At 37.1% G+C, this 23,664-nt stretch overlaps 1 protein-coding gene across 6 annotated transcripts in view; it reads right to left on the reverse strand.

The window, feature by feature from the left end:
* Positions 1-6,607: 6,607 nt before the first annotated feature.
* nlrc5 (NLR family, CARD domain containing 5) overlaps positions 6,608-23,664 on the reverse strand; it is a 167,759-nt gene continuing 150,702 nt past the window's right edge. For all 6 annotated transcript variants that reach the window (XM_039762978.1, XM_039762977.1, XM_039762980.1 and 3 more), the window contains 4 exons: positions 22,816-22,899; positions 14,690-14,773; positions 13,837-13,920; positions 6,608-10,410 (listed from right to left, as the gene is read on the reverse strand). In XM_039762978.1, coding sequence (XP_039618912.1) covers positions 10,323-10,410; positions 13,837-13,920; positions 14,690-14,773; positions 22,816-22,899 — 340 coding nt within the window. In that variant the 3' untranslated portion in view covers positions 6,608-10,322. The remainder of the gene's footprint in view (positions 10,411-13,836; positions 13,921-14,689; positions 14,774-22,815; positions 22,900-23,664) is intronic.

A 23,664-nucleotide genomic window follows, 5' to 3' on the forward strand; every position in this document is an offset into this window, starting at 1 on the left:
GCATGGTGTATGTTTTTCCTAAACTTTTTAGTGGCAACACTGCTTTTAGCCAATCCGCCTTAATGTCAGGATGTGACATCATAAAGGAGGGTCCCTATGGACGGTGTCAAATGATTTCATCCATCCATCATGCTATATCCTAACTACAGGATCACGGGGTGTGCCGGAGCCATTCAAGCCAACACAGGACGCAAGGCAGGAAACAAGCACAATTCAGAATGGCCAATGTCTTGTCTTTATGAAGAAACCCACGCACACACGGGGAGAACATGCAAACTCCACACAGGGAGGACCCGGGAAGTGAACCGGCTCTCCTTACAGAGAGGCAGCAGTGCTACCAATGCACCACCCGCCCCGTCAAATGATTTCAGATTTTTTTTTTAATTACCTGTTTACTTTAGAAATGTGAAATATCACAATTTTTCCTCTGAGTTCCAAAGATTTAATGAATGACAAAAAGTATCTTTTTTGAAATCCTTAATTTTACGTGCAATCTTGCATTTTGATGTCAGAAGTTATCTTCAAAATTGACTGGCTGAAAGTGAATGACTCTGCTGGAAAAACCAATACCTGACAATTAAGTCCACCATTGGTAGGAGAAAAAAGAGACAGTGAAGCTGGAGTTCTGGAATCCGATACGCGGTAGGAAAAGTGCTAGTCTATCAGAATAGCAAACACGAATGGAAGAACTGGCACATGCCAACATCGCGCCGGTTAATAGCTTTGAAATGGGCTGCTTATTACAAAACAGTTTCTTAACCGGAGCGGCTGTACTGCTCCAGCTGTTTACAGTTTTGCATACACTGTAAGAAAACACCAATAGATCCCGCTAGGGACGGGGCGCCACCAAATTTCTGCTCCCCTTGTCGCTCATACAGTCCAAGTCGCAAAAGAGCCACGAGGTTCCGTGCGGGCACGTTTTACATTTTATTTTTTCGGTTCTCGTCTCCCACCTTCTAGGTTACTTGGCCGGGGTGAGTTGGATGGCAACTCGCCTGGACGTTATCTTAGCAGGTCTAAAAGTGAGAGGCTCAGCTCTGAGAACCGTTTTTGTACAGAAGCCCATTTCAGTTAGAATCGGGCGGCAAGGCAGAAATCGGTCTTGAACTGAGCGCTGGGTCAACAATCACATTCAGGCTCGGCAATTTTGGTCGCTGATGACCACCACGCAAATTGTAGTAAACGATCAGGTATTTAAAAGTAATGTTGATTTAACATATATTTAAAATTATACTTTCTATTATCAAATATTCGTGCTCTGCTGCTGCTGCCATTGGCTCCAGCGGCAAGTGACGTATTTAATTTCCGATCAATGTTGTGATTGGTTGAATGATCAGTTTACCAATTAATCAATTTGTATGTGGTGTTTTAACGAACATTTCGCTATTACAAATTAGTTTTTATTGAATAATAATTGATTATGTGCTTTTCATTTTCCTTCGATTGGTTGCCAATGCTGGAATTAGATGATGTGCCGTTTAAAATGGACAGCACGTTTCAAGAGACTCTGAGTTCAACCATTTTTATCATATAATTTAATATTCAAGAGCTCCAAGTGTCATGTGGAATTATGGCGCCATCTTGTGGCCATAAAAGGCAAATTGTTTAAAACTTTGCTACATTCGCTACATTCATTCATAACATTCTCATAGCAGAGTATCCTAAAGAAGTCAATGCAGATACAAGACGCGTGCGAAATTCAAACAAACAACAAACAAGATTTGAGCCCCGAATGCATCTGTGCATTCATTCATTACATTTACAAACGTGTATTTCAACGCAGGATCTTGCAGGGAAGGGAGTCCATCCTGGAAGCGATGGGTACAAAGTAGGATCCAAGCCTCCATTATAAGGAAGAATGAAGCACGTAGCCACACTCTCTCATACAGGACCAGTTTAAAGTTTCAAACAATCTGACCTGTGTATCACTGAAATATGGGGAAATCCCAAACTCAGAGAAATGCTATCTTATATAGTGCCTTTATCTGTTTAAATTGCTCTCATAACAACACAGGACAGGCAGACAGCATCATGGCATGGCTATTAGTGATATACCCGGGTTGAGATGTTAGCCCAGCCGCCTTCGGTGCAGTCTGCACATTCTCATCACACTACTCTGGGTTGCTCTTTAAGGTCTTTAGGTCCCGCTTCCTCCTCATGTCTTCAAAAGACATATGCCCTGCAGGCCTGGACTCCTTCTTAACCCTTGGTCTTACTTGATTCTGATCCAGTTGGAATTGTTTCTACTTAGAAAACAGAGCAAGGGGTTTCAGTTTATGAATGTGGAAACAGAGAAGTAATTTTACTTTCTAATTTCAATTTGTACAAATCCCTCTGGCAAAGATTCTGGTGTCATGCAAATTTCAAATTGGATTATTGGTTATTATTTACTGCATCCTATCACTCTTTTGGGAAGGTTTTATTTATTGTGTTATTGATTGGATTGTGATCCTAAAATTCAAAACTATAATGAAAATGGATTAATTCAGAAAATATGGTAGATGGATGTTAAACAAGTTGGCAGCGCAGTGGTTAGAGTAGGTGCTCAGTGCCTTTAAAAACCCCATCTCACACGCAGGCTTCATATTGTTCCCAAATCTGTAGAAGTTTTTCTCCTGTAATCTGTTTTCCAGCTACATCTCACAGATGTTCTTGTCCAGCAATGGAAAAACATCACATCTATGGCTGATTGTTATGTTGTTTCTGATTCTACCAAAACTGGTTCTGCCACCCGAACACCCTGAAGTGGAAAAGGTGGTTTTGGAAAATACCATAGGTAGGTGTTTAAATTTATACATGAAAAATGGTCAGAGTAGTGATACTTTTGAATTTGAAACTGGCCTGCATAATAAGTACATTCTTGTTGCTTAGGGAATGTATAGAAGTAATTACATTTCTTCAGTTAAAGGTTAAACTGTTAGGTTATACTAAGACAATCATTGCACATAAATTATATATTGAGATGCTGTGGTTGTCTTAGGGGCATAGAAGGAGGTTTTGGTTACCTCACAATACTGTGAAGAAGAACAACCCAGTAGATCTTTGGGCTGAAGGGCATCTCTAGTAGTCTATGGGAATTAAACATTTTTAGTCTTGAGGTGAAAACTAACATGAGAGCCTAATCAAGGTCTTCAGAATTGTCAAAGGCACCAATGAGGTGATCCACCAGATTTCTTTCATTTAGATTGGATTAGATTAGCTAAACTATTAACCCTATGGGGGCAATTCGATGCATTAAAGGAAGCCAGGAAGCACTTCTTCACACAATCCTGGAATAATTTACAGAGTCATGGAGCTGAAGCAGAAACCTCAACGACTTTCAAAAATGATCTGGGTGAGATATCAGAACAACTTATCAATGAGCTGACCAGATAAAACTAAGGGATTGAATGGTCTCCTCTTATTTGTCAAACTCCTGCTCCTGCTCACTGTTGGTTCCTACATTTGTCCTCAAGGCTGCTAGGGTACAGTTTGATTCTTCCCAACCATGACATTTAGTAAATGGGTTGACCTACGAATGACACACCAGTGGCCTAGTGGTTGGTGCTGCTTCCTCAAAGCTTCACAATCAAGTAGACTATGTCCCTGCCACGGCCTGTGTGGGATGTTTTATGTTTTGCCTGTGTCAATATGGGTTCTCTCCAGGTAACACATTTTAATTTCTCATGTCGAAGACATGTCAGGTTAACTGGTCATGTTAAATTGTTTCAGTGCAATTAAAATGTATACGTTAATGGAAAAGACACAAGGTGCAAATGTTTGATGTTTCTATACGGTCAGAGAACATGGAACTTTTAAATTATCCAAGCAGTGAGTGTGTGACATGGTACCTTATGGAGGTAAAGCATTGCTCTCAGTATTATTAATTATATTAGCCAAATTTGGCCTTAATTTCTATATTTAGCAAACTGGTCAAGTGTTTCTAAGGTTTTGCTCCATCTATTTTATATCAAAGTTTAAGTTGGACTTGCCCTACTTGTTTTAAGCATTGTTCTTTTTCAAGATGTGCCGGATTATCTTTAAATATGCTACATATACATAATGTTAAAGGTGGGGAAATATAAAGGTGAGTAATGACATTGCGAGTGTCTCAAGTACTGTATCGGCACCTTCAAGGTGTAGTGCAGCGAGTATTGCTAAGGCATCTTGTTCTTTCTAGTGTACATTGTTATTGAATTTTTGACTCATTTTAATGGATTATGTTTTATAAACTACAATTTGGACATTTTTGACAAATAAGTCTGTGCATTCTCCACATATCTGTGTGGATTTTCCTCCCACCTCCCAAAGAGTTGTAGCTTAGGTTAGCTACATTGCTTCATTGTTAGTGAGCGTACACGTGAATGTGCTTTGTAGTTGGACTGGTGCCTCTTTATGGTTGACTTGCACCCAGTGCTGCTAAGGCTGGCACTGGCCCTCTTATTACTGAACTAGATGAATAAGTTAGGAAATGGATGCACAGAGTTGGGAAGATGCTCTCTGACATTATGAATTGTGGTCATAACTTTCTCACTCTTGATTGATCCAGTTCCAGATCACGTTTTGGCATATCCCCTCGGTCCAAGGCAGGAAATAGCCCTGAATAAGGTGCCAGTCTGTCACAGCCACACACAGACACAGACACAGAGCCACATTAGAGTGGATGGTTGACCCAACCTGCGTGTCTTTCGAGATGTGTGAGAAAAACCCACGCAGAAAAAAGGATGTGCAAATTCCATTTAGACAACAGCTAGAATCAGGATTCGAACCCAGGACCTGTGAAGCAGCAACCATCATCACTGCACTTCTGTGTCATTCAGTTGTGGAAATAATAAAGGGAATTATTCATTATTTTGGTTTATACAAATAACTGAATATTTAATTTTCTGATTTGTGATTCGTGAAAGGCTAAACATTTATTGTATCCTGGTGATACTGGATGAACTTTAGTTTGTTAATAAATAGAATTATTTTTTGCATATAAACAATAAGTAGAATTAGGCAAGGTGCTCAAAGTTGCTGCTGTCTGTCAGAATGACTCCAATGAAAGCTTGATGCCAGGGGGACCATCCAGAACCAAGTTTGTGCCACCCCAGAGACATTAAGCCCTAAACTAGTGCAGTCTCCTCTGATGGTTTCCTTACCTTTGTGAGGATGTTCTCTAATTGCTGCTTATCCAGAAATTGCTGCCAACATCTGCTGGGCAAGGTGTGGGCTACTGCATTACCAGCTTGTTTGTATGATGATGTGTTTGTCAGAGTGGCCTAGTTGGTAATACGGTTGACAGCCCCTAAAGGTGGAGCTGGACTGGCAGGTCATGACCATTTTCAATAAGCACTGCAGTATGAATGAGCCTTTGCTGAACTTCACTCTGTCCCAATCCCTGACATTACGTCCCTCAGCACTTCATTTTGTAAATACTGTAAATGTATAGATGTACAAAAGGGAGACACACTTTCATGTTTCAGACACTGTACATTTTATTTTCACAATCCATAAAAACAGTAAAAACATAAAATACTTTTTTTTACAAAACAATTATGTTGCCATTTTTCCTGAAAATAATATTAAAGTCTGATTATCCAGACCCAATTTTAAATACTGTACCTTTTTGGTAACCTCGCATTCTACATTTGTTAAACTCTGACTCAAAAACAGCTGCCTAATCAGACTATACAGTATGCAGCACACAATAAAGAACATTTTGGATGAAATGGGATGTAACTTATGGCAGAAATATCAAGTTGGAAAACGCCATGAGACTGGTCAGAAAGTTGACGTGACGTTAATCAGTATTTGTCACTTAATGTGGTGTCTGTTAAACAGATGTAACCTGTCTTTTAACAAATAAGTGAGCTGGGAGGACTGAGTGGAGTTAATACACTCTTGATCACAATCAGCACAGAATGAAAAAATGCACCCTGACAGGCAAATGCAGTAAGATGGAAGCAGGAGAATCGGGCTCGAAGTCGCTGTGGCCTGCCAAACTCTGATTATCCACCAGCAGCCCATTAATCCCTTTGCATGATCAGCTGACTTGGGATATTGAATCTTTACTGTATCTTGTAATTCCTGCTGCAGACTCCACCGTCACATGGGACCTCACATCACACCCATGATGATCCGACATATTTGTTATATTACGGTTATTTTTAATTAATTCAGCCTTTGTCAATGAGTTGCTTGAGTCTGATGACCTGTCCCTATGCAGGTTGAGATTTATCAGTAATTAAAAGCTAAATTGTGGTACAATGAAAAAATGAATTTTAGAGAGTTATCTTGGATATATCATATTATATATAAAAGTAAACTTCTGAGCCCAGTAAACATTTTGAAAATACAGTATAATGAACACAAACGCAAAGTGGTACATGTAGATAAAAGTAACATTAATTATCAATACAAGTTGGGTGATGGAAAAACACTATGAAAAGGATTCAGAGATTTATGTTGTCACAGTATGGTCATCCTCCAAAACAATGCACAGAACCAATGAAAATGTAAATCAAATGTTAATTTATATTATAAAAACTGTTCAATGTAAATCCAGAGCGGTTATGCTCAGGTTCTATAGTGCATTAGTTGAGACCACAATGTAAAAAATTGCCAGCTTATAACAGAAATTAACTGGATTTTTTTTTTTTTTACAATAAAATACTGTATTGAAAAATGTCGTGTGTAATCACAGCAGGGCAAAACATCTTCTCTCATGAGACAAAAGAATTGCATTTGGAGTGGTCGACGTTGCATTGTGGGACATTTTAGTTTGTTCATTTTCATACTGTTTCACTTTTATGTGTGGTATGATGGCAGTTAAAAGTGAAATCTTTGCTACAGGAACACTGATGGGCACCTGTGTGATGTTGTACAAATATCAGAAAGCTTTAACTCACCCAGTGATCCACCGGCACAAGGAATAAGTGACCAAATAGTGAGGCGGACAGGAGAAAGACTTTAGGGACCTTCAGAGCACAACACGATGTAAAGTTTGGGGAAAACAGGTGAATACATTCTAGAAAAATCTTGCAAAATGCCTTTCATGAACTTTGTATTTTAACACTCAAAAAACTGTAATACATATAAATGGTTAAAACAATGATTTTGAATAGATAAATGCACAGACGTTTACAGTTAAGCAGTGTTTTAGATTCAAATAGCAATTAACTGTTTCAAAGCGCAAGACTATTCTTAAGAAGTACTGTAAAGTCACAATGGCTCAGAGAATTTGCATAAAGTCAGTGCATTTGCATAAGGAACGCCCCCTTTGCAGCAACACTATAAATTGCTCCTGATGCCTCCCACACTTTTGCACTGTGAGAAACAAAAACTTAAAGATGGCTAGCAAATAATTTTTTCTGTGCCTACTAGTTTTTTTTGTGGACAAGGAATCAGATTTTTTTTTTTTTTTCAATAAACCTTTGAACCTGTACACAACTCGCATCATGAGAGCAACCCTTCCTTTTCCACCAAACAGCACAAACTATGTCCAATAAACATTGAAATAGTATCTGTGAATACAAATGATGATCTATACAGGTTTGAATTTTGGAATAAAATATACTTAAAATATCTCTGATGGTAAAATGCATGGTAGCTGAAATGTTAGTCATTTAACTGTTAGGTTATAGAGTAGTTTTATTTGACAATATCTTCTAACTAAAATGTTTTTAGTAAATTTACAGTAAATTACTGGCCACTATTACAGTTAACATGTAAAAATGGAGGATATTACTGTAACTCAACACCAGCCTACTTCAACATCACACAAGCCATTGTATAGAATTGCACTTTTTTTTTAAATATACAGCAAACGACACAATAGAATCATGCTGTGAAACTAATGCAATTAATAGGCAGTGATTTACTGTAAATTTACTTTCACATTTTTACAGTGCACTAGTATGTAGTATACTGCAATGTTTTCATTAACAATATAGAAGCTGTGAAGAAAAGATAAGTATGAGCTCAAAGGCATTTCCGTATTTGAGTGGCACAGGGATTTGAATCCAAATTGGCAAAGACATCAATAAAATTCATCTAGCAGAATTATTGAAATTGAAATATTAAATAACAGAATTAAGGACATCGGTGAAACTTTCGAGGAAGTGAATAGAAGATGTGCATAACTGAAAAACATTTTTGGATATAAAGGGTTATGAGAGTCTTGGATAAAATAATGATGCCTAGCTTAAATAAACTTCTTAATAACTTTTACAAAGCTAGCTAGAAGATACTGAGACACCATTGTTATTTGCCAGTTTCATGGGTGAGAGGAAGTTAAAGAATGAGCTTCATCATTTTTAAAATTCCTTGTTTTCCCTCTTCAGTGGCAGCACCATCTGTGACCATCCAAGTCAGATGTAATATATTAAAAGGTCTATTGAACCTCAGTTACATTCCATTTCACCCAAACTTTAGGGGATTTTTTTATGTAACATTTTCTTGTCATCAGCTGCTACAATCATACGACTGTCAACAGCCACACGCTTCCTGAGTAAAGCCTGCAAGTAAAAATAAAAAATTCTAGGCCCAGCTCCTTTGGCAGCCCAAGCCAATTCAGTGCTAAATATTGCTGCTTTTGAGACAATTCACCTGCATCAGGTGATCCTTAGATCCTTAAGAAGTATAGCTGCACCTCAAACTGCTTTATAATGTTGTGTACAATGTAATTTCCCTTAACACCTTAACATGGCAACTAATAACCAATCAGCTGTTATATGTTGAGGAACTCAAAGAAAAAATGATTTTTTTAAACTGCAAAAATATGAAAAAACAGGCAAATTGAAAGCAGAATATCCAAAATTCCTACTTATGTTAAGTACTTTCATTTTTGTCTAAATTAACATACAACTTAAAACAAGTGCATCTTTTTGGTATTTTGCCATTAAGCTTAAATATAACAAAACAAAAACCCACACTGGGTACAAATAAACTAGAAACAAATAATTTAGAAATGTTAATTTCTTTAAATAAACATCTTAAAAACAACAGCATTCCTCTCAACTTTACGCAGACATATGTTCTTACAATAATAAATGTAAACATGAAATATCACACATACCATATAAAGTCATGCTAGACGTGAATGCTAATTCTTTTTGTTCATGATCCGCTCTGATAGCATTAGAGAGCATAATATTAAGTTCTAATGCCACAAAGACAGGCAAAATGTTAAAGTATCCTCATTTTTAACTGGCATGCGCAGGGCATACCGTCCATGCACTCATTTTCTAGGTCTGCCTCTTCCCTTCTTGGGAGCTCTAGCCCAGCAGCAGTGAGTCAAAGTAAGAATCTGCTCAGTTCCTGCAGTGCGTATGTGTGCATGATGTATTTTTGTTATGCCAACATGAACCTCAAAATTTTTAGCTCTAAAATCAGGCAACTATCTGTAGTTTGTAATGTAGTGCTGTCATTCTTATGCAAATTCTACTCACAGATCTTTGGCTTTAAGCCTTGTTCTAAGTCTGAAACTAGCCTGTAAGATAATATTGGCCATCTATTCATTTTTTGAATGAAATTATGCGAACAGCACTGCAGGAAGCCAAAACCAAAGCTGCTTTGTTGATTCAAGGTGCATTTAAAGTGAAAAATTGATATTTTTGAAGGAGGACAAACATTTAGCACTACTAGTCCTATAAACAGAAGTTTGTTTGACATTTTAAGGGAATTTTCCATAATAGTGCTCATCAGCTCCAGTAAATTACCACCTACAGGACCACCTAGGGCTCATCTTACTGAGTGCTGCTGGTGGTTCACAATTTTCAAATCGCGGTGCTAATAAGGGCGCAAAATAAGGAATGTGCTCACATTATGGTTAAATATTTTACCATTAACCTTTTAAAGAACCTGCGTTGTATACAGTTTCCTTTGGGACAGAGTTTCTCTCTTGTTTCAACTGACAATAGAGTGTGATTCTACTTTGGTATTGATGGTTAATATCAAAGGAAAAGAGAATGGAATTCTTCATACCCAAAGAACATATTCACACTGATAACCACACTGATAGAAACCATATTTAGTCACAAACTCTACCGTTGAAAAATGTAAAGTTATTCAGTGTGAATATATAATGACTACCCCAAAAACACCCTCATGTACAGACAGACCTATTATAACGTGCATACTCATCTCACATCTTGCACAATTAACACATTTGCCTGAAAGCAGTCAGGGCTGTTCATCAACACACTGCACACAATACCCGTGCAGAAAGTTTTTTCTAAAGTGCTTAGCAGCTGGCAACACCTTTTGAGTTGCAAAATGAAATCTCAATGAGTCAGATTTGGAACTGCAGTCCGAAGCATGAAGAGTCTGCTGACATTTAGAGATCCATTTGGTCACATTCACACAATAACAGAAGAGAAGTTGAGCCTTGGATCTTTATTTTGCAAGGCTTTGGCCATTTCATTTGACATCTGGTTCTTCCATAATCTAAATGCAAAATATATATATATATTATTACTACTCAGCTTATGCCTTTATCCAGGGCAACTTACAACAACTGAGAGATTGAATCGGTTACATTTGTTTTTCTTTTTCCAGTGGAGCACAAGCAGGTGAAGTGACCTGCTCATAGTCGCACAGTGTCAGTAGCAGGCCTAAAGTCTTGACCACTACACCCCACTGCCAGGCTAGTAGTATAGTAACAATTGTAGTGATAACATAAATTCCCTTCAACAAGAATTACTCAGTCTGCTCCTAAAATGCTGGCAAGAAAATACAGTTGTCTGTCCAGTAAACCCACAGATGCTTTGAACTGTTCTTATTGTATTATAACAATAATTGTTTTTAAGTTCATCCATCCATTCTTAGATTTTCATTCATTTTCTGTGTTTTACAAAAATCACAGTAAAATGCAGTTTATTGTCAAGCTTTGTAGTGAGAAGTCAAGCAAAATTACACCTTTTATTCTCTAACTAAAAAGATTACAATATGCAAACTTTTGAGGCAACTCAGGCCCCTTCTTCAAGCAAAAGCTTGCATATTGTCATTTTTCTAGTTAGCCAATAAAAGGTGTCATTTTGCTTGACTTCTCACTACATTCATAATGGCTAACATGGTACAACGCCCTAGTAGTACTCGTCAAGCTTTAGAAAAGAAGAACTGCGTTAGAAATTTTAGAGGTACGGACTTGGTCACTGAGTAAGAAAGCCAGCCAGCCAGCCAGTAGATGAACAGTCCGTGACTGCAGATATATTAATATCTTTAGAAGCACCAGTGGTGGTCAGGGCAGTAATAGACAGTGATTGCAATGAAGACAATGTCTACCGAAGTAGCAGAGGTACTTAGATAATAAATGTGAGAGGTGAAACTGTGAAAGAAGGTGAGAATTCTATTCTGACATTGTTACTGTTTTTGGCAGTGTTAGAAGACGGGACTGGAGTGACATGTGAAGGATGGCAAAGGATTCCTAAAATGGCAAGTTAAAGGTTTACCAGCAGGTCCCTTTTCCAATGTTCTTCTGCATTTACTTCTTCTAATGATACTTTTTCATTACACACACTTTTAATCTATTGTTAGAATCAGGTTTGCTTCCTGCTGCCCTCACATGTAACAGCTGTATTGTTACTGATAATGCTTCGCTGCTTTATACCGCCTAATGTTAATGAAATGTCTATCTTATATCTAGGAGTCTTAAGAGTGTTGTTTCCACTTACCTAATCCATCTCACACCCACTTGTTTGAATCTTACTACTAAGTAGGCTGGATTGTTGCTTCAAAATAGAACTGAAATGGATGCTTCTCACATTATGCACAACTTCCTCCATAATGTTAATGTTGTCTCAGTGCTGTTTCTACATGACCCCACAGCAGCTTTCAGGGCTGGTACCTCTGCCAGTTAATACTGGAGGTGCTAAACTGAACATGATCTCTTGTCCGCAGTTCCACATAGTCAGTTGGCCACTCAGTCTATTCTGAAGTCCAGTTCTCTGCATGCACAAACCTATTGTGTTCCTCATGGTGCAGTCCTGAATTCAGTTTAAAATATGTCTCCAGTGGTGTACCAGATTTATCAACCAGACCCCGGGTCCCATGTGCATGCCAAAATTACTCAACTCTACATGAAGCTAATTCCTGAAAGGACATTTGTTGAAGACAAGCCATATGCCTGACATAATTTTTTCAATGCTTGTATACCACTACCTACAAATGGTTACAGATCAGAGCTGCTTCTAGTGGAATTCACCACACAGTTTAAGAAGCCTGACTCTCCCTCACTCAGGTTTGGATTATGCCAGTTTTTTTCTTTTAATCCTTATTTATGACCATTTGAAAGTAGCCTGTTCTTTGATCTCTCATTTTGGCTATGGTCAGCATTGGGTTTATCCTCCGCAAAACCCTTCATTTTGCCGTCAGTTTTCCTTGAACCTTCTTGTCTATGTTTTACGTTGCAATGCTATGGAAAATAGAGGAAATACAAGCTTCCAAGTGTGATGTCACCAATGGTAATGCTGAAAATTGCCATTGCATCAACATTTATTAAACTGCAGATGGGTGATGGGGGTAGGGAGCGAAGGAAATAAAGAGAAGTCTGTATACAGCTCCTTACTGAATGTGAAATTTCAAAGTTCAGCTTTGTTCCACAGTAACAGATACAGACTGGAGGAGCCAAGGAAAAATGGCAAGCGAAAGGAGGGGCTGGATCTGAGCCCAAACGCAATCCTGACATCCTAACGGTCTAAAGGTCGTTAATGAAGTCAAACTTTGTTGCTTAATCTCCAGTGCAGTCATGTTTTTACTACATCTTAACTGGATTATTGGTGTTTACTTACCCATGCATGTCAAACTCAAAGCATTAGAATTTAAGAGGTTCAAAAGGCATCTTCCAAAGTCATACCAAAATCATACCAAACACAGTGGCCACATTAATATTCTCTTGTCTCAGATACTTTTTGGTTCCATACCGAATCATTTTTAAATCTCTAATACTAGATTACAAAAGTGTAAATTTCAATAATATCTCTTTAGGGAATAAAACACAGCTAAAACTATGGAGAACTCCCAGCCGGATAAATCACACTACCCTCACTTTGGACTGCTTGTTGAACACTAACTCAAATTGTTTAATTTGATTCTCTGAAACCTTTGCCCTCTTACGATTATTGTACTGTTTAAATGGAGACACAAACCCATAGAAAGTTCAATACATTAAAATTAAATTAACTTATGATGCATGTATTTGTACAGGGAAGGTGGCATCCCTTGCAGCATTAGATGAAAGGTAGGAATCAACCCTAGACACAGTGCAATGTCCATCGGGGTGCCCACTTGTGCATGTACAGGGCCAAGTTAGAATCCGCAATTAACCTAACAAGTGTGTGTCTCAGGGATGTGGAGAAAAGCCCTCATAGACACTGGGAGAAGGTACTGTATAAAACTCCAAACCAGAAGTGATCTGGCGTGGGATATGATAGATGAGGCAGCAGTCCCAAAAACAGTTTAACACACTCTGTGAAGGCTGCTATTTAAATACCATGAGAATAAATTTCAGATATAGTATAAACAGCATTGACTTTCTAGTAGATAAAGGGAGACCAGCATGGACAGAAAAAAGGAGACGCATTTAGACTCGAGCATTGAGGCCAGCACCCCTTTTATTTAGCTGAGCACACAAACTCAGATTTATCCAATGTAATAAAATACTCAGTCTCAAAGAATGATCAGTTTCACTGCCCAAAAGTCTCTGCTATCACAGTGGCATATATTTCTACTTTACCAAGATGGCATTATATTCCTTGTGGCTGTACTCTGCCCTCTCACTAGGCAGTGGGTAAAATTAAGAGCTGCATAAAAATGCAATTCATGTTGTGAATACTTTAAAAGTAGTCTTTTGTGATAGACAATTTAACCACTTACCTAATTACTTTAATTGTTGAGCAGTTCTTTAACACTTCAGCTAATTTGGTTGTTCCCATCTCTGTGATTTTATTGCACTCTAAGCTGGAAAAAAGAAATATGGAGGCGTTTAACCTTTAAAAGATATTTTAACTCAGTTCAGATGTTTTCCAATGTGTAAGATCTAAAGTTAAAAAAGTAGGCAGAAATTTTAATTAGGAGGCAAGACAGAATACTTTTCAGAAGCATCTTGCAGAATAATGTGATGAACAATCAGGATTTCCATATCAGCTCTTTTTGTTAAATCAGGAATGCGCTAGCAATCTTGTACTGTAGTATCTCTGATACATTTATTCAAGGTGACTTACACAATGACATATATATAACACAATATACTATGTACATATATTTTGAAGTGCAGGTTGGATAATTGAACTGTTTAGGTTCAAACAGTATTTGTCTGTCAAAACAGAATAGAAACCTTATGTTTTAAAGTCCTCTGCAAACAGCCACTACAGCACACTGCCCAGCTAAGAACTTGGTTGCTCTCTTTGAGGATATTCAGATTATGAGAGTGACGCACTACCTACCACACTAAGAAGATTGATCTCCAAGGGAAATGCTTCCCGCCTTGACTGACATCAGAGAAATTAGAGAAAAGAGAGCAAGAAAGGAAATATCTGCCAATCACATCATTTTTCAGCTGGCTAGCTTTATTCCTATAACTGGAGAAGTGTTAGAAAATTCCCCTCATGTTTACTGGTCACACTGGACAGGTCTACCAGTAGCTCAGACCCCAGTGCGTCATTGACTTTCTTTATAGTTATTAATGTGACTTCATTACAAAAGAAATTGTTAGTAGGTGGTTACTTACTCCAATTTTTTTAAGTTCTTCATTCTAGGAAGAACCTCAGCCAGCTTCTCTGCCACCTCATCACCAATGCCATTCCAGGACAAACTGAAAACATAACCAGACAAGTTACTGTAAATGCATGTAAGTAAAATCAGAAGAAAATCTTTAGAAAAAAAAGCAAAAAGCCAGTAATTTCAAAGATAAGTACATTTCCTACAGAAATACATGGCAGCAGCAGCAGTTCTGAAACTTGGTGTTGTGGACCAAATCTTTTTAATTTGCTAGCCATTTGTCCAGAAATACAATACAACTTCTTTCTTTTGTATGAAATTTAGAAGGATCCCCTTTACTCATTTTCATTCTATAGTAGTTGTGTCTTTAATTATAATGAAATAGCAACAATTAATAAAAATGAGACATAGGTGCAAATGACAATGAATGTTGAAAAAATTAGCCGCTATTTCAGTGCATATTTTTAGGAGCAACATCTTAAATAATCAAAACAGTTAAGTTACAGAAAGAAAGAGGTAAGATTAGAAAAACACTGCTTCTTTAGTAGTGTCTTTTACACTCTCAAAATACATTAGCAGCATGAAGGTTTCATGCATCTTCAGAATTGCCTAAGCCCTCTCTTGCTTATGCCACCTTATGCCAAACACTGTGTCTACACAATAAAGGTTGTACAGCATCCCTTCATCCTGCCTTATGTATTCATTTTTTAAAAGCTGCATAGTGTCTGCCTCATTCAAAAGCTTCATAATGTCTGAATCTATTCAATAGAGATGATTTCTATTATACTGTGGCTTGATCGCTATTTTTAGTAAGTGATATCAGGAACGATCACATGGCTGAGAATTTCCTTTGGTTCTCCTAGCTGTCAAGTTGAAGTTAATTATGAGAGCCAAGTTGAACAAAAGCCCCTATTTCACAATTTATTACAAACATATACACACTGGTTAGCTCATTTGAGCTTATACATGTACATTCTAATAAAGAATACCACTTGTTTTTAAAATTTACTTTACATTTCCACATCCTTCCCAGAATTTTTGTCTCCTTTACATCCCGGAATTCTAAGTATATTGTTATTCTCATTAATTTCCTTTAGCTGATGGTTCAAAAGAAGAAAGGATCTAATGGATCCCTTTTCTAAAATGGTCTCAAACTTGGTTCACAATGTCTTCTAAAAGTTTTACTTCTCTCACTAGGCCTTCAAATAGTTGCCTTCGTTCACAGTTAAGCCTCTCCATCTCCTCCTCCAGTCCCCTCACATTCCTGACAGATGTCATTGCCTATTTATCTGGACTTCCTGTCATATACCTGCATTTTGATTCTCCCAACCTTCTGCTAAACTTCTGTTTAAATGCACACGTTTAAAAGTAGTGCTAGTTTTCCCTAAATTATCTAAATTATCCTTAAATAAAAACACTCAAATTAAATATTATGAGTTTTATTTAAGAAACTAATTAACATTACAATCAAAAAAGCCAAAACAGCTTATATTATTACCTGGGTTAAATTTTAATTCAAGATAGGTGTATGCAATTAAAGCGCATTATTCATATTTATATATATAAACATGTTATCTGACAATGTCAATGATTACATAGACTGCCACAAACTTAAAACTGGTAAAGAATATTAATTTTTGGTACAACTGTCCTGATGGCTATTACATTTAAAGGACATGTCAGGAATGTTACTGTGCATACCTTTAAGTACATATTTAAGGAGCAAAAAGCTAAGTATTGCCGTAAATAAGAGGATTAAAACTGATGAATATTTTGAGAAAAAAAAAGCAACAAAATTGTCAAATTACCATTAAACATTTCAGATGTTCAACGTCAATAGGGGGGATTCTGGGGTTGCTTGAACAGAAGCATTATGATTATGATGAAGATTGACTCTTTCAGATCTCCACAAAAATCCTAGCACAGGTAGAATTGTTGTATTACAATCAGGTTTGTTTTCCTGGCTTGCATTTACTTTTTACTTTATTGCATTTTTGTTGTGTTTGAGTTATTATTTTTCATGCTTTATGCTATCTCTTTGAGTTTTATTGATTATTTGTTTATCATGCACTGTTTCTTTAAAGTGATGTCTATTCTATGTGTTCTCAGGATGGAACCCCAAGACATGTGGCCACCCTGATGTCACTGCTGTTGGGTCCTACCTTTGGCTATTTATGTCAGTCATTTTTAGGAGACATTGTGAGTATAGCTATTTCCTGGGATTTATTAGTTTCTGGGATTTGCATTGTAGATTGTTTACTGGGAATGGTTCATCTTGGATTGCCATTTTAGGCAAATCATTTTTGCTTATTCCTACTGTTTTGGGCATTTTTTTTATATTTTGGATTTATTTCAATAAATATCTTCTTTTAAAAAAATATTGTAGAGCTTGTCTCTACAAGCCACAATTCCTTAGTTTTCTCTCTCTTTAATCATTTTAAGATATATTATGGTACTCTCTTTACTTTTTGAACTTTTGTACTGACTAGCAATGAAAACTCAGTCTGACTTAAATAGAAGGTTCAGGGGAAAAGAAAAACAATTGTCAAAGCCACTAGCGCTAAACCAAAAATCAGTCTTAAAATGGGCAGAATATTAATACCAAACTCCAATAATAAATGTCACTTGTAATCAGTATACAGTATAATAGTCAAATTATGGTAGTCAGGATTGCAGAAAGTCATGTTGATAAATTCACCGTCACACAGTCCAGGTGCATCATGAGATGTCTTACCATGGTAGCGGGCTATGTGAAGCCCTCAGCAAAACAAAAAAGGTGCCAAGATATGGCAAAACATGAAATAAATCGATTTTTAATTAAGCCCGTCAAACGCAAAACTAACATCAGAAATACAATGTTTGGGTTTGCAAACTGCAGAAAAGACATGTAATGGTTTTTCTGAGCTAAAGGGAAAACCAAGAAAAGTTAAATAAAACTGTTAATCACGGCACTTTAAAGCCAGTTCCCCATTTTTAGGGCCTGCTTAGGCTAATGCCTATCGGTGGTAATTGGGGTTGGCTCTCTTGGGAGAATCTCTTCTGAGCAGATCAGTGAATTTTCTGGCCTGCTTTATATGTTTTTGTTTTGAGGCCTCACACCCTTTTCATCAAGTTTTTAGCTCTGTAAAAGAATATGTGCAAGTAAAGTAGTTGACTGCTGAAAAAAGGTTGATAATGGTAATAGTTAAATCTTTAAGCTAGGTTGCTAGCTGTTGTATAATAGGCTGAAAAGATTTCTTTTTAATTTGTTCTCATTAGTTAAATGTTGGATAACAGACTGTGCACTGAAAGGATTTAAACCTTTAACTTTGAAAATTAAGTGGCGGTCTGCTGACTGAGAAAAAGAAGCTCTTATTTAGTTACGTAATTAATACTGGACAGCTGCCTTAGAATTAGAGAAACATTTCAGATAATCAACTACTATCATTCAATGTGTCATTGAGGGTAGTCTGGAGTCAACAAGTAAACAAACGCTAGAAATGTAGTGACATAGTCTTCATTACTGATTTGCTGATTCACTTTTTAAAGACTGCATATTTTGTGCAAAAATGCCTTCCAATAGGGAATTGTTTAATATGTAATTTATTTTTCTGTTCTGGTGGGTAATAACTTTATGATTGGTTTTGAAGTCAATATGAGTTTACACCAGCAGTCTCAATCAGTCAAATCATAAACTGTACAAATATCTTGGTCCTGATTAGCTGAGATAGTCTGGGTTTCAACTAAGCACCTTTGACTTTGTGTATACAGTATGTAAGAAACAGGCCTCTGGTTCAATTGGTACACATACTGTAAGATGGTCTTCCCTTTCAGGATGTCTATACCTGGTTCATAACTGTTGTCTTGGTCTTTATGTACCATCCATCCATAATCCAACCCGCTATATCCTAACACAGGGGCACGGGGGTCTGCTGGAGCCAATCCCAGCCAACACAGGGTGCAATGCAGGAACAAATCCCGGACATTGCGCCAGCCTACTGCAGGCCTTTATGTACCCCTTTATTAAAATCTCTCAATAAAGTTCCTCAATGATAATCCAGAATGTAAAGTAAAAAAAAAATATGGATTAATTTGTTAAGAGGTTGTATGAACTAAAACAAAGGTTTATAGATTTAGAGAAAAGTCTCTGCTATCAGCTGTTCACGCTCACACCTTTTGTACTCCGTTCACATCAAGTTTTCCCAGGAGACCAGACCGGCAAGTATGGAGAAGACGCCTTTTCTGTGTGTGAGTGTTGGGTGGGATTCTGATATTCCCTAACTTCTACTGTGCTCTATCGCCACGTATCAATGATCTTTCAACAACAGATATCTCAAAACTTTGAACTCTGCTCAGTTTTAGCATACCTAGGAATCTCTTGCTTTATTTATTTTTCTAAAGCCTATCCAGTTTAGAGTCTCAGGGCTAAGTGTTCTATTAAAATTTATCAAGGTCAGACGTAGTGTGGTACCTTATGTGTTGATTCATATTTCTAAAAATATTAACACTTTTTATTTAATTGTGCCTTTCTGGACACTCAAGGACACATTACAAGTTAAAACCATAGAACAGTACAATTAAGTCAATAAATAAAATAAATACACTAAATAATACACATTTATATTAAAATGTGCAATAAGATAAGTAATCAAAGTGATTTAAAAGGACAAAATCTATGGCACTGAGAAGGCAATTTTGAAAAGATGAGTTTTATGGTGTTGTTTAAATAAATCCTGAGTCTGGTTTTGGTGAGGGAAGGAGTTCTAGAGGCGAGGAACAGCCTAACTGAAAGTCCGACCTCCTATGGAAGACAAACGGACTGAAGGAACAACAATAAGGCCAAAAGTAGAAGAGTGCAGTGCATAAACTTTAAGATTTAAAAAAGTGGGAGCCAGACCATGGAGTGCTTTGTAAGTGAGGACATGAATCTTAAAGTTGATATGGTACTTAACTGGAAGCCAACAAAGTTTATAAAGAATAGGTGTAATGTGATTATGAGCCTTAGTTTGACTCAATAAGTGTGCAGCAGAAATCTGAACTAACTGCAGATTGTTTATAATTTTAGTTGGGATACAAGACAATAAAAACATTACAGTCTAGCCAAGAATTAGTGTGTCAGCCGCAGAGAAGGACCGTAAGGGATCTGATATATTTCGAAGATGATTAAAGGTAGCATAGGATATACCATTAATGTGAAATTGAAAAGAGAAAGTGCTGTCAAAAACAACACTAAAGCTGTTGACTTGAAGGCGTAAAGAAACAGGGCTGTCATTGATACAGATGTTGACATTTTCAAATTTTGAGAAGGTACCCCTGCTTGCCCACTCAAGACTGCCAGTAAACAGCATTTGATGATGGCACCTCTGCATGGTATCAAGTCTCAATTCAGACTCTTTTCCTGTGTAGTTCCTAGCTAGTGGGAATGAGCTGCCCACCTCCATCCGTACTGCTGACTCCCTCAATGTATTTAAGAAGTAATTGAAGACCAATCTGTTCTGTGAATATCTGTTGAATTGAAAATAACTATGCTCTGTGATATTTTATATTGTTGGTTAATTTGTTGTTCAAGTTTAATTGCCTTACTGATTATAATCTATGATTGTAAATTGTTAGTTACTACATCGCTTCACTTGTGGCAATTAACATTTGTTACCTGTCCTGCTACACGTGTTGAACAAACAGGATTTAGCCTAATGTTACTCGATTACAGTTACCTCTTTTGTAAGTCACTTTGGATAAAAGCGTCTGCCAAGCAAATAAATGTAAATGTAAATGTAGCTTTAGTGCCAGGAAGAAGACTTTCAGACTTGGCACTAATAAGCTTGAGCAGAACATATGCCATCCAAATATTAATATCATGGATGCAACTAACCAACGAGGATAGAAAAAAGCCTAAGATGGTTTAGTAGAAATATACAGCTGGACATCATGGGCATAACAATGGGATTGAACCCCAAAATGATGCATAACTGAGTCAAGGGGGAGGAGATAAGTAAAATAAAATGAAGGAGCCCAGTACTGAATCCTGTGGCACACTACAGTATAGGTAACAGGTGAATTGTGAAAAATGCAGTTATTCAGTTGAATAAATTGAAATCTGTTAGTTAAATAAACTAAAACTAAAACCATAAATAAACAGTACCAGTTTTACCCAGTGAAGACAGGCATCTTTCTATATAAAAGTGGTCGGGATTGTCCTTCCTTCCCGTGAGTGCTACGCAGGCGTGGAGTTTCACACGCCCCGTCCATTTTGCAATGCACGATGGGATTTGTAGTTTCGTTTTTCCAGGTAAAAGATGATTTTCTACTCCAGACTGTGCGATATCTTCTTCTTTCTTACTATATAAAAGCGGTCGGGGTTGTCCTTCCGTCCCGTGAGTGGAAAGCGTAGCGGTATTCCGGTTATCACAGACTTACTACTTGCAGCTTGCGGTACGAAGCGACATGATGTGAGCAGAGTTCTGGTGCTCCCATTGTTCCCTTGCTTTTGTGCGCGATGTGCTGGAAAAATAGACAAAATTATGTCTTTGGAAATAATTAATGTTGATGGAGTACAAATGCCTCACCGCGTAGTAAATAGCAGGGGGTTTCTACATATTGAATTGCCTTAAGAAGTGGTTAACTTTAAAGTCGGTCGCCTTAAAAGGCGGGTCAGCCTAGTTCCATTAATAAGTTGTGATAAATACTGTCAAATGTTGAACTAAGATCAAGAAGGATAAGAATACTTAGTAATCCAGAGTCGGCAGCCAGAAGCAGATCTTTTGTTACTTTACCCCAGGCTGTTTACGAGGGAAGCCAGACTGAAAAGGTTAAAATATTTAAAATATTTAAATGGTCCTGTAGTTGAGAAGCAACAATACATTCTAAAATTTGGTAAGAGAGGAAAAATTATAAATAAGATGAACATTGCTGAAGTTTTTGGGATTACTACCAGTGTTCTTTGTAACAGGGGTGACAGCAGAAATTTTAAGACAAACAGGGACTTTACCAGAGGACTGGAAAGAAATAACCACAGCAGTCAAAACAGGAACAAAGCCTTGACTAAGACATTGGGAACAGGGTTTAGATCTGTTGTGCTGATCAATTTACATATCATTTCTGATATCAAAATATCATTAACTAGATTGAAATCTGAAAAAAAGTTAACTATTTTTGGAGACTCTGATCTGATCTTTTTCTCTGAGACAGCTGCCTTTGACCCCATCCTTATTTATTCTCTTACATACACCAAAGGAGCTTAGCTATTAACATCTTGTCTACAGTCCTCTGTTTTCTTCCATATACGGCAAGACACCCATTAGAAATAATACATTATGTTTAGACCACCCCAAATACTTTACAAAGTACAGTCAACATTATCATTTTATTTTCAGTAGCTGGAAACTAAATCTATTCTTAAATTTTATTCTAGATCTCTATGGTGGTTATCAGTTTTTATTGAAATAAACTTTTAATTAGAGCTCAAACCCATCATTAATTGAACATATTTCATTAGCTTTTGCAATGAACAAGCACCCAATTCAGCGTCCGTTGTGCTTGATGCTGACAGAATTACCACTTGCCTCCACAACCCTGAACTGGATTTAGTTTATTGAATAATGGATGGACAAACCCCATCAGGTAAATCTTTCAAATATTCAGTTTCTACTGTGAGTCACTGCCAACAGTGCATGCTATGCTACTTGTTGAAAATGAAAAAGACTTTTTTGTAGATGAATATCATATATTTTTTATTTTCTTTTGGCTTTCTGAACCCTCAGTCATTTATGTTTGTTGATTTCTTTCTTTTGACCAGCAGCCAGTCAACATTAAACAGGGATACATGCAGATAACTAAGTTAACAGTGGAACGGAGAATTCAGTATCATTTGCACAACATATATATTCATCATAAATAGGCTGCTATCAGAAATGTTTATGAAAAATAAATGAGGAGATGCAATTAACTCATGTGTAGAAAACATACATGTGGATAATATGGGTATTTAAATGGAGCTTCAAAGAAAAAATACACTCCAAGAAATTGTTTTTAACAGACTCAAAACTAGCAGTCACTAGGAGACATTTGGGAATTATAAAAGTACAATACTTGTAACTACAGAGTGAAAAACTATTTGTAAAGCAACACAAAGCATGCTAAAAAAGGGACCATACTCACTTAACCTCTTCAATGGTCAGGCAGTGTCCAAGGCCAGCAGCAAGATGGACCGAGTCCTTGTTTTCAATATTTATCAGCTTCAGACTGGTAAAGAGAATCAAAGATGATGACAATTATCATTATTTTGGAATAGTTATGTACAGAAACTACAATGCAAAAAACAAAACAGACATGACAATGAGATATCTCTGTTTATACAGTTGTACACAGCTTTCAAAGTAGCAACTTCCTTTTAATATATGTCATGCCTTATGGAAACAGTAGTATTTCAGCAGTGACATTACGTTTATCGGATTAACAGAAAATATGCAATATGCATCATAACAAAATTAGACAGGTGCATAAATCTGGGCACCCAACAGAGATGCTACATCAATACTTAGTTGAGCCTTCTTTTGCAAATATAACAGCCTCTAGACGCCTCCTATAGCCTATGATGAGTGTCTGGATTCTGGATGGAGGTATTTTTGACCATTCTTCCATACAAAATCTCTCCAGTTCAGTTAAATTTGATGGCTGCCGAGCATGGACAGCCTGCTTCAAATCAGCCCATAGATTTTCGATGATATTCATGTCAGAGGACTATGAAGGCCATTCCAGAACATTGTACTTCTCCCTCTGCATGAATGCCTTTGTAGATTTCAAACTGTTTTTTGGGTCATTGTCTTGTTGGAATATCCAACCCCTGTGTAACTTCAACTTTGTGAATGATGCTTGAACATTATCCTGAAAAATTTGTTGATATTGGGTTGAATTCATCTGACCCTAAACTTTAACAAGAGCCCCAGTCCCTGAACAAGCCACACAGCATGATGGTACCTCCACCAAATTTGACAGTAGGTAGCAGGT

Source organism: Polypterus senegalus, chromosome 9 (assembly GCF_016835505.1).
Source record: "Polypterus senegalus isolate Bchr_013 chromosome 9, ASM1683550v1, whole genome shotgun sequence".
NCBI classification, from domain to species: Eukaryota; Metazoa; Chordata; class Cladistia; order Polypteriformes; family Polypteridae; genus Polypterus; species Polypterus senegalus.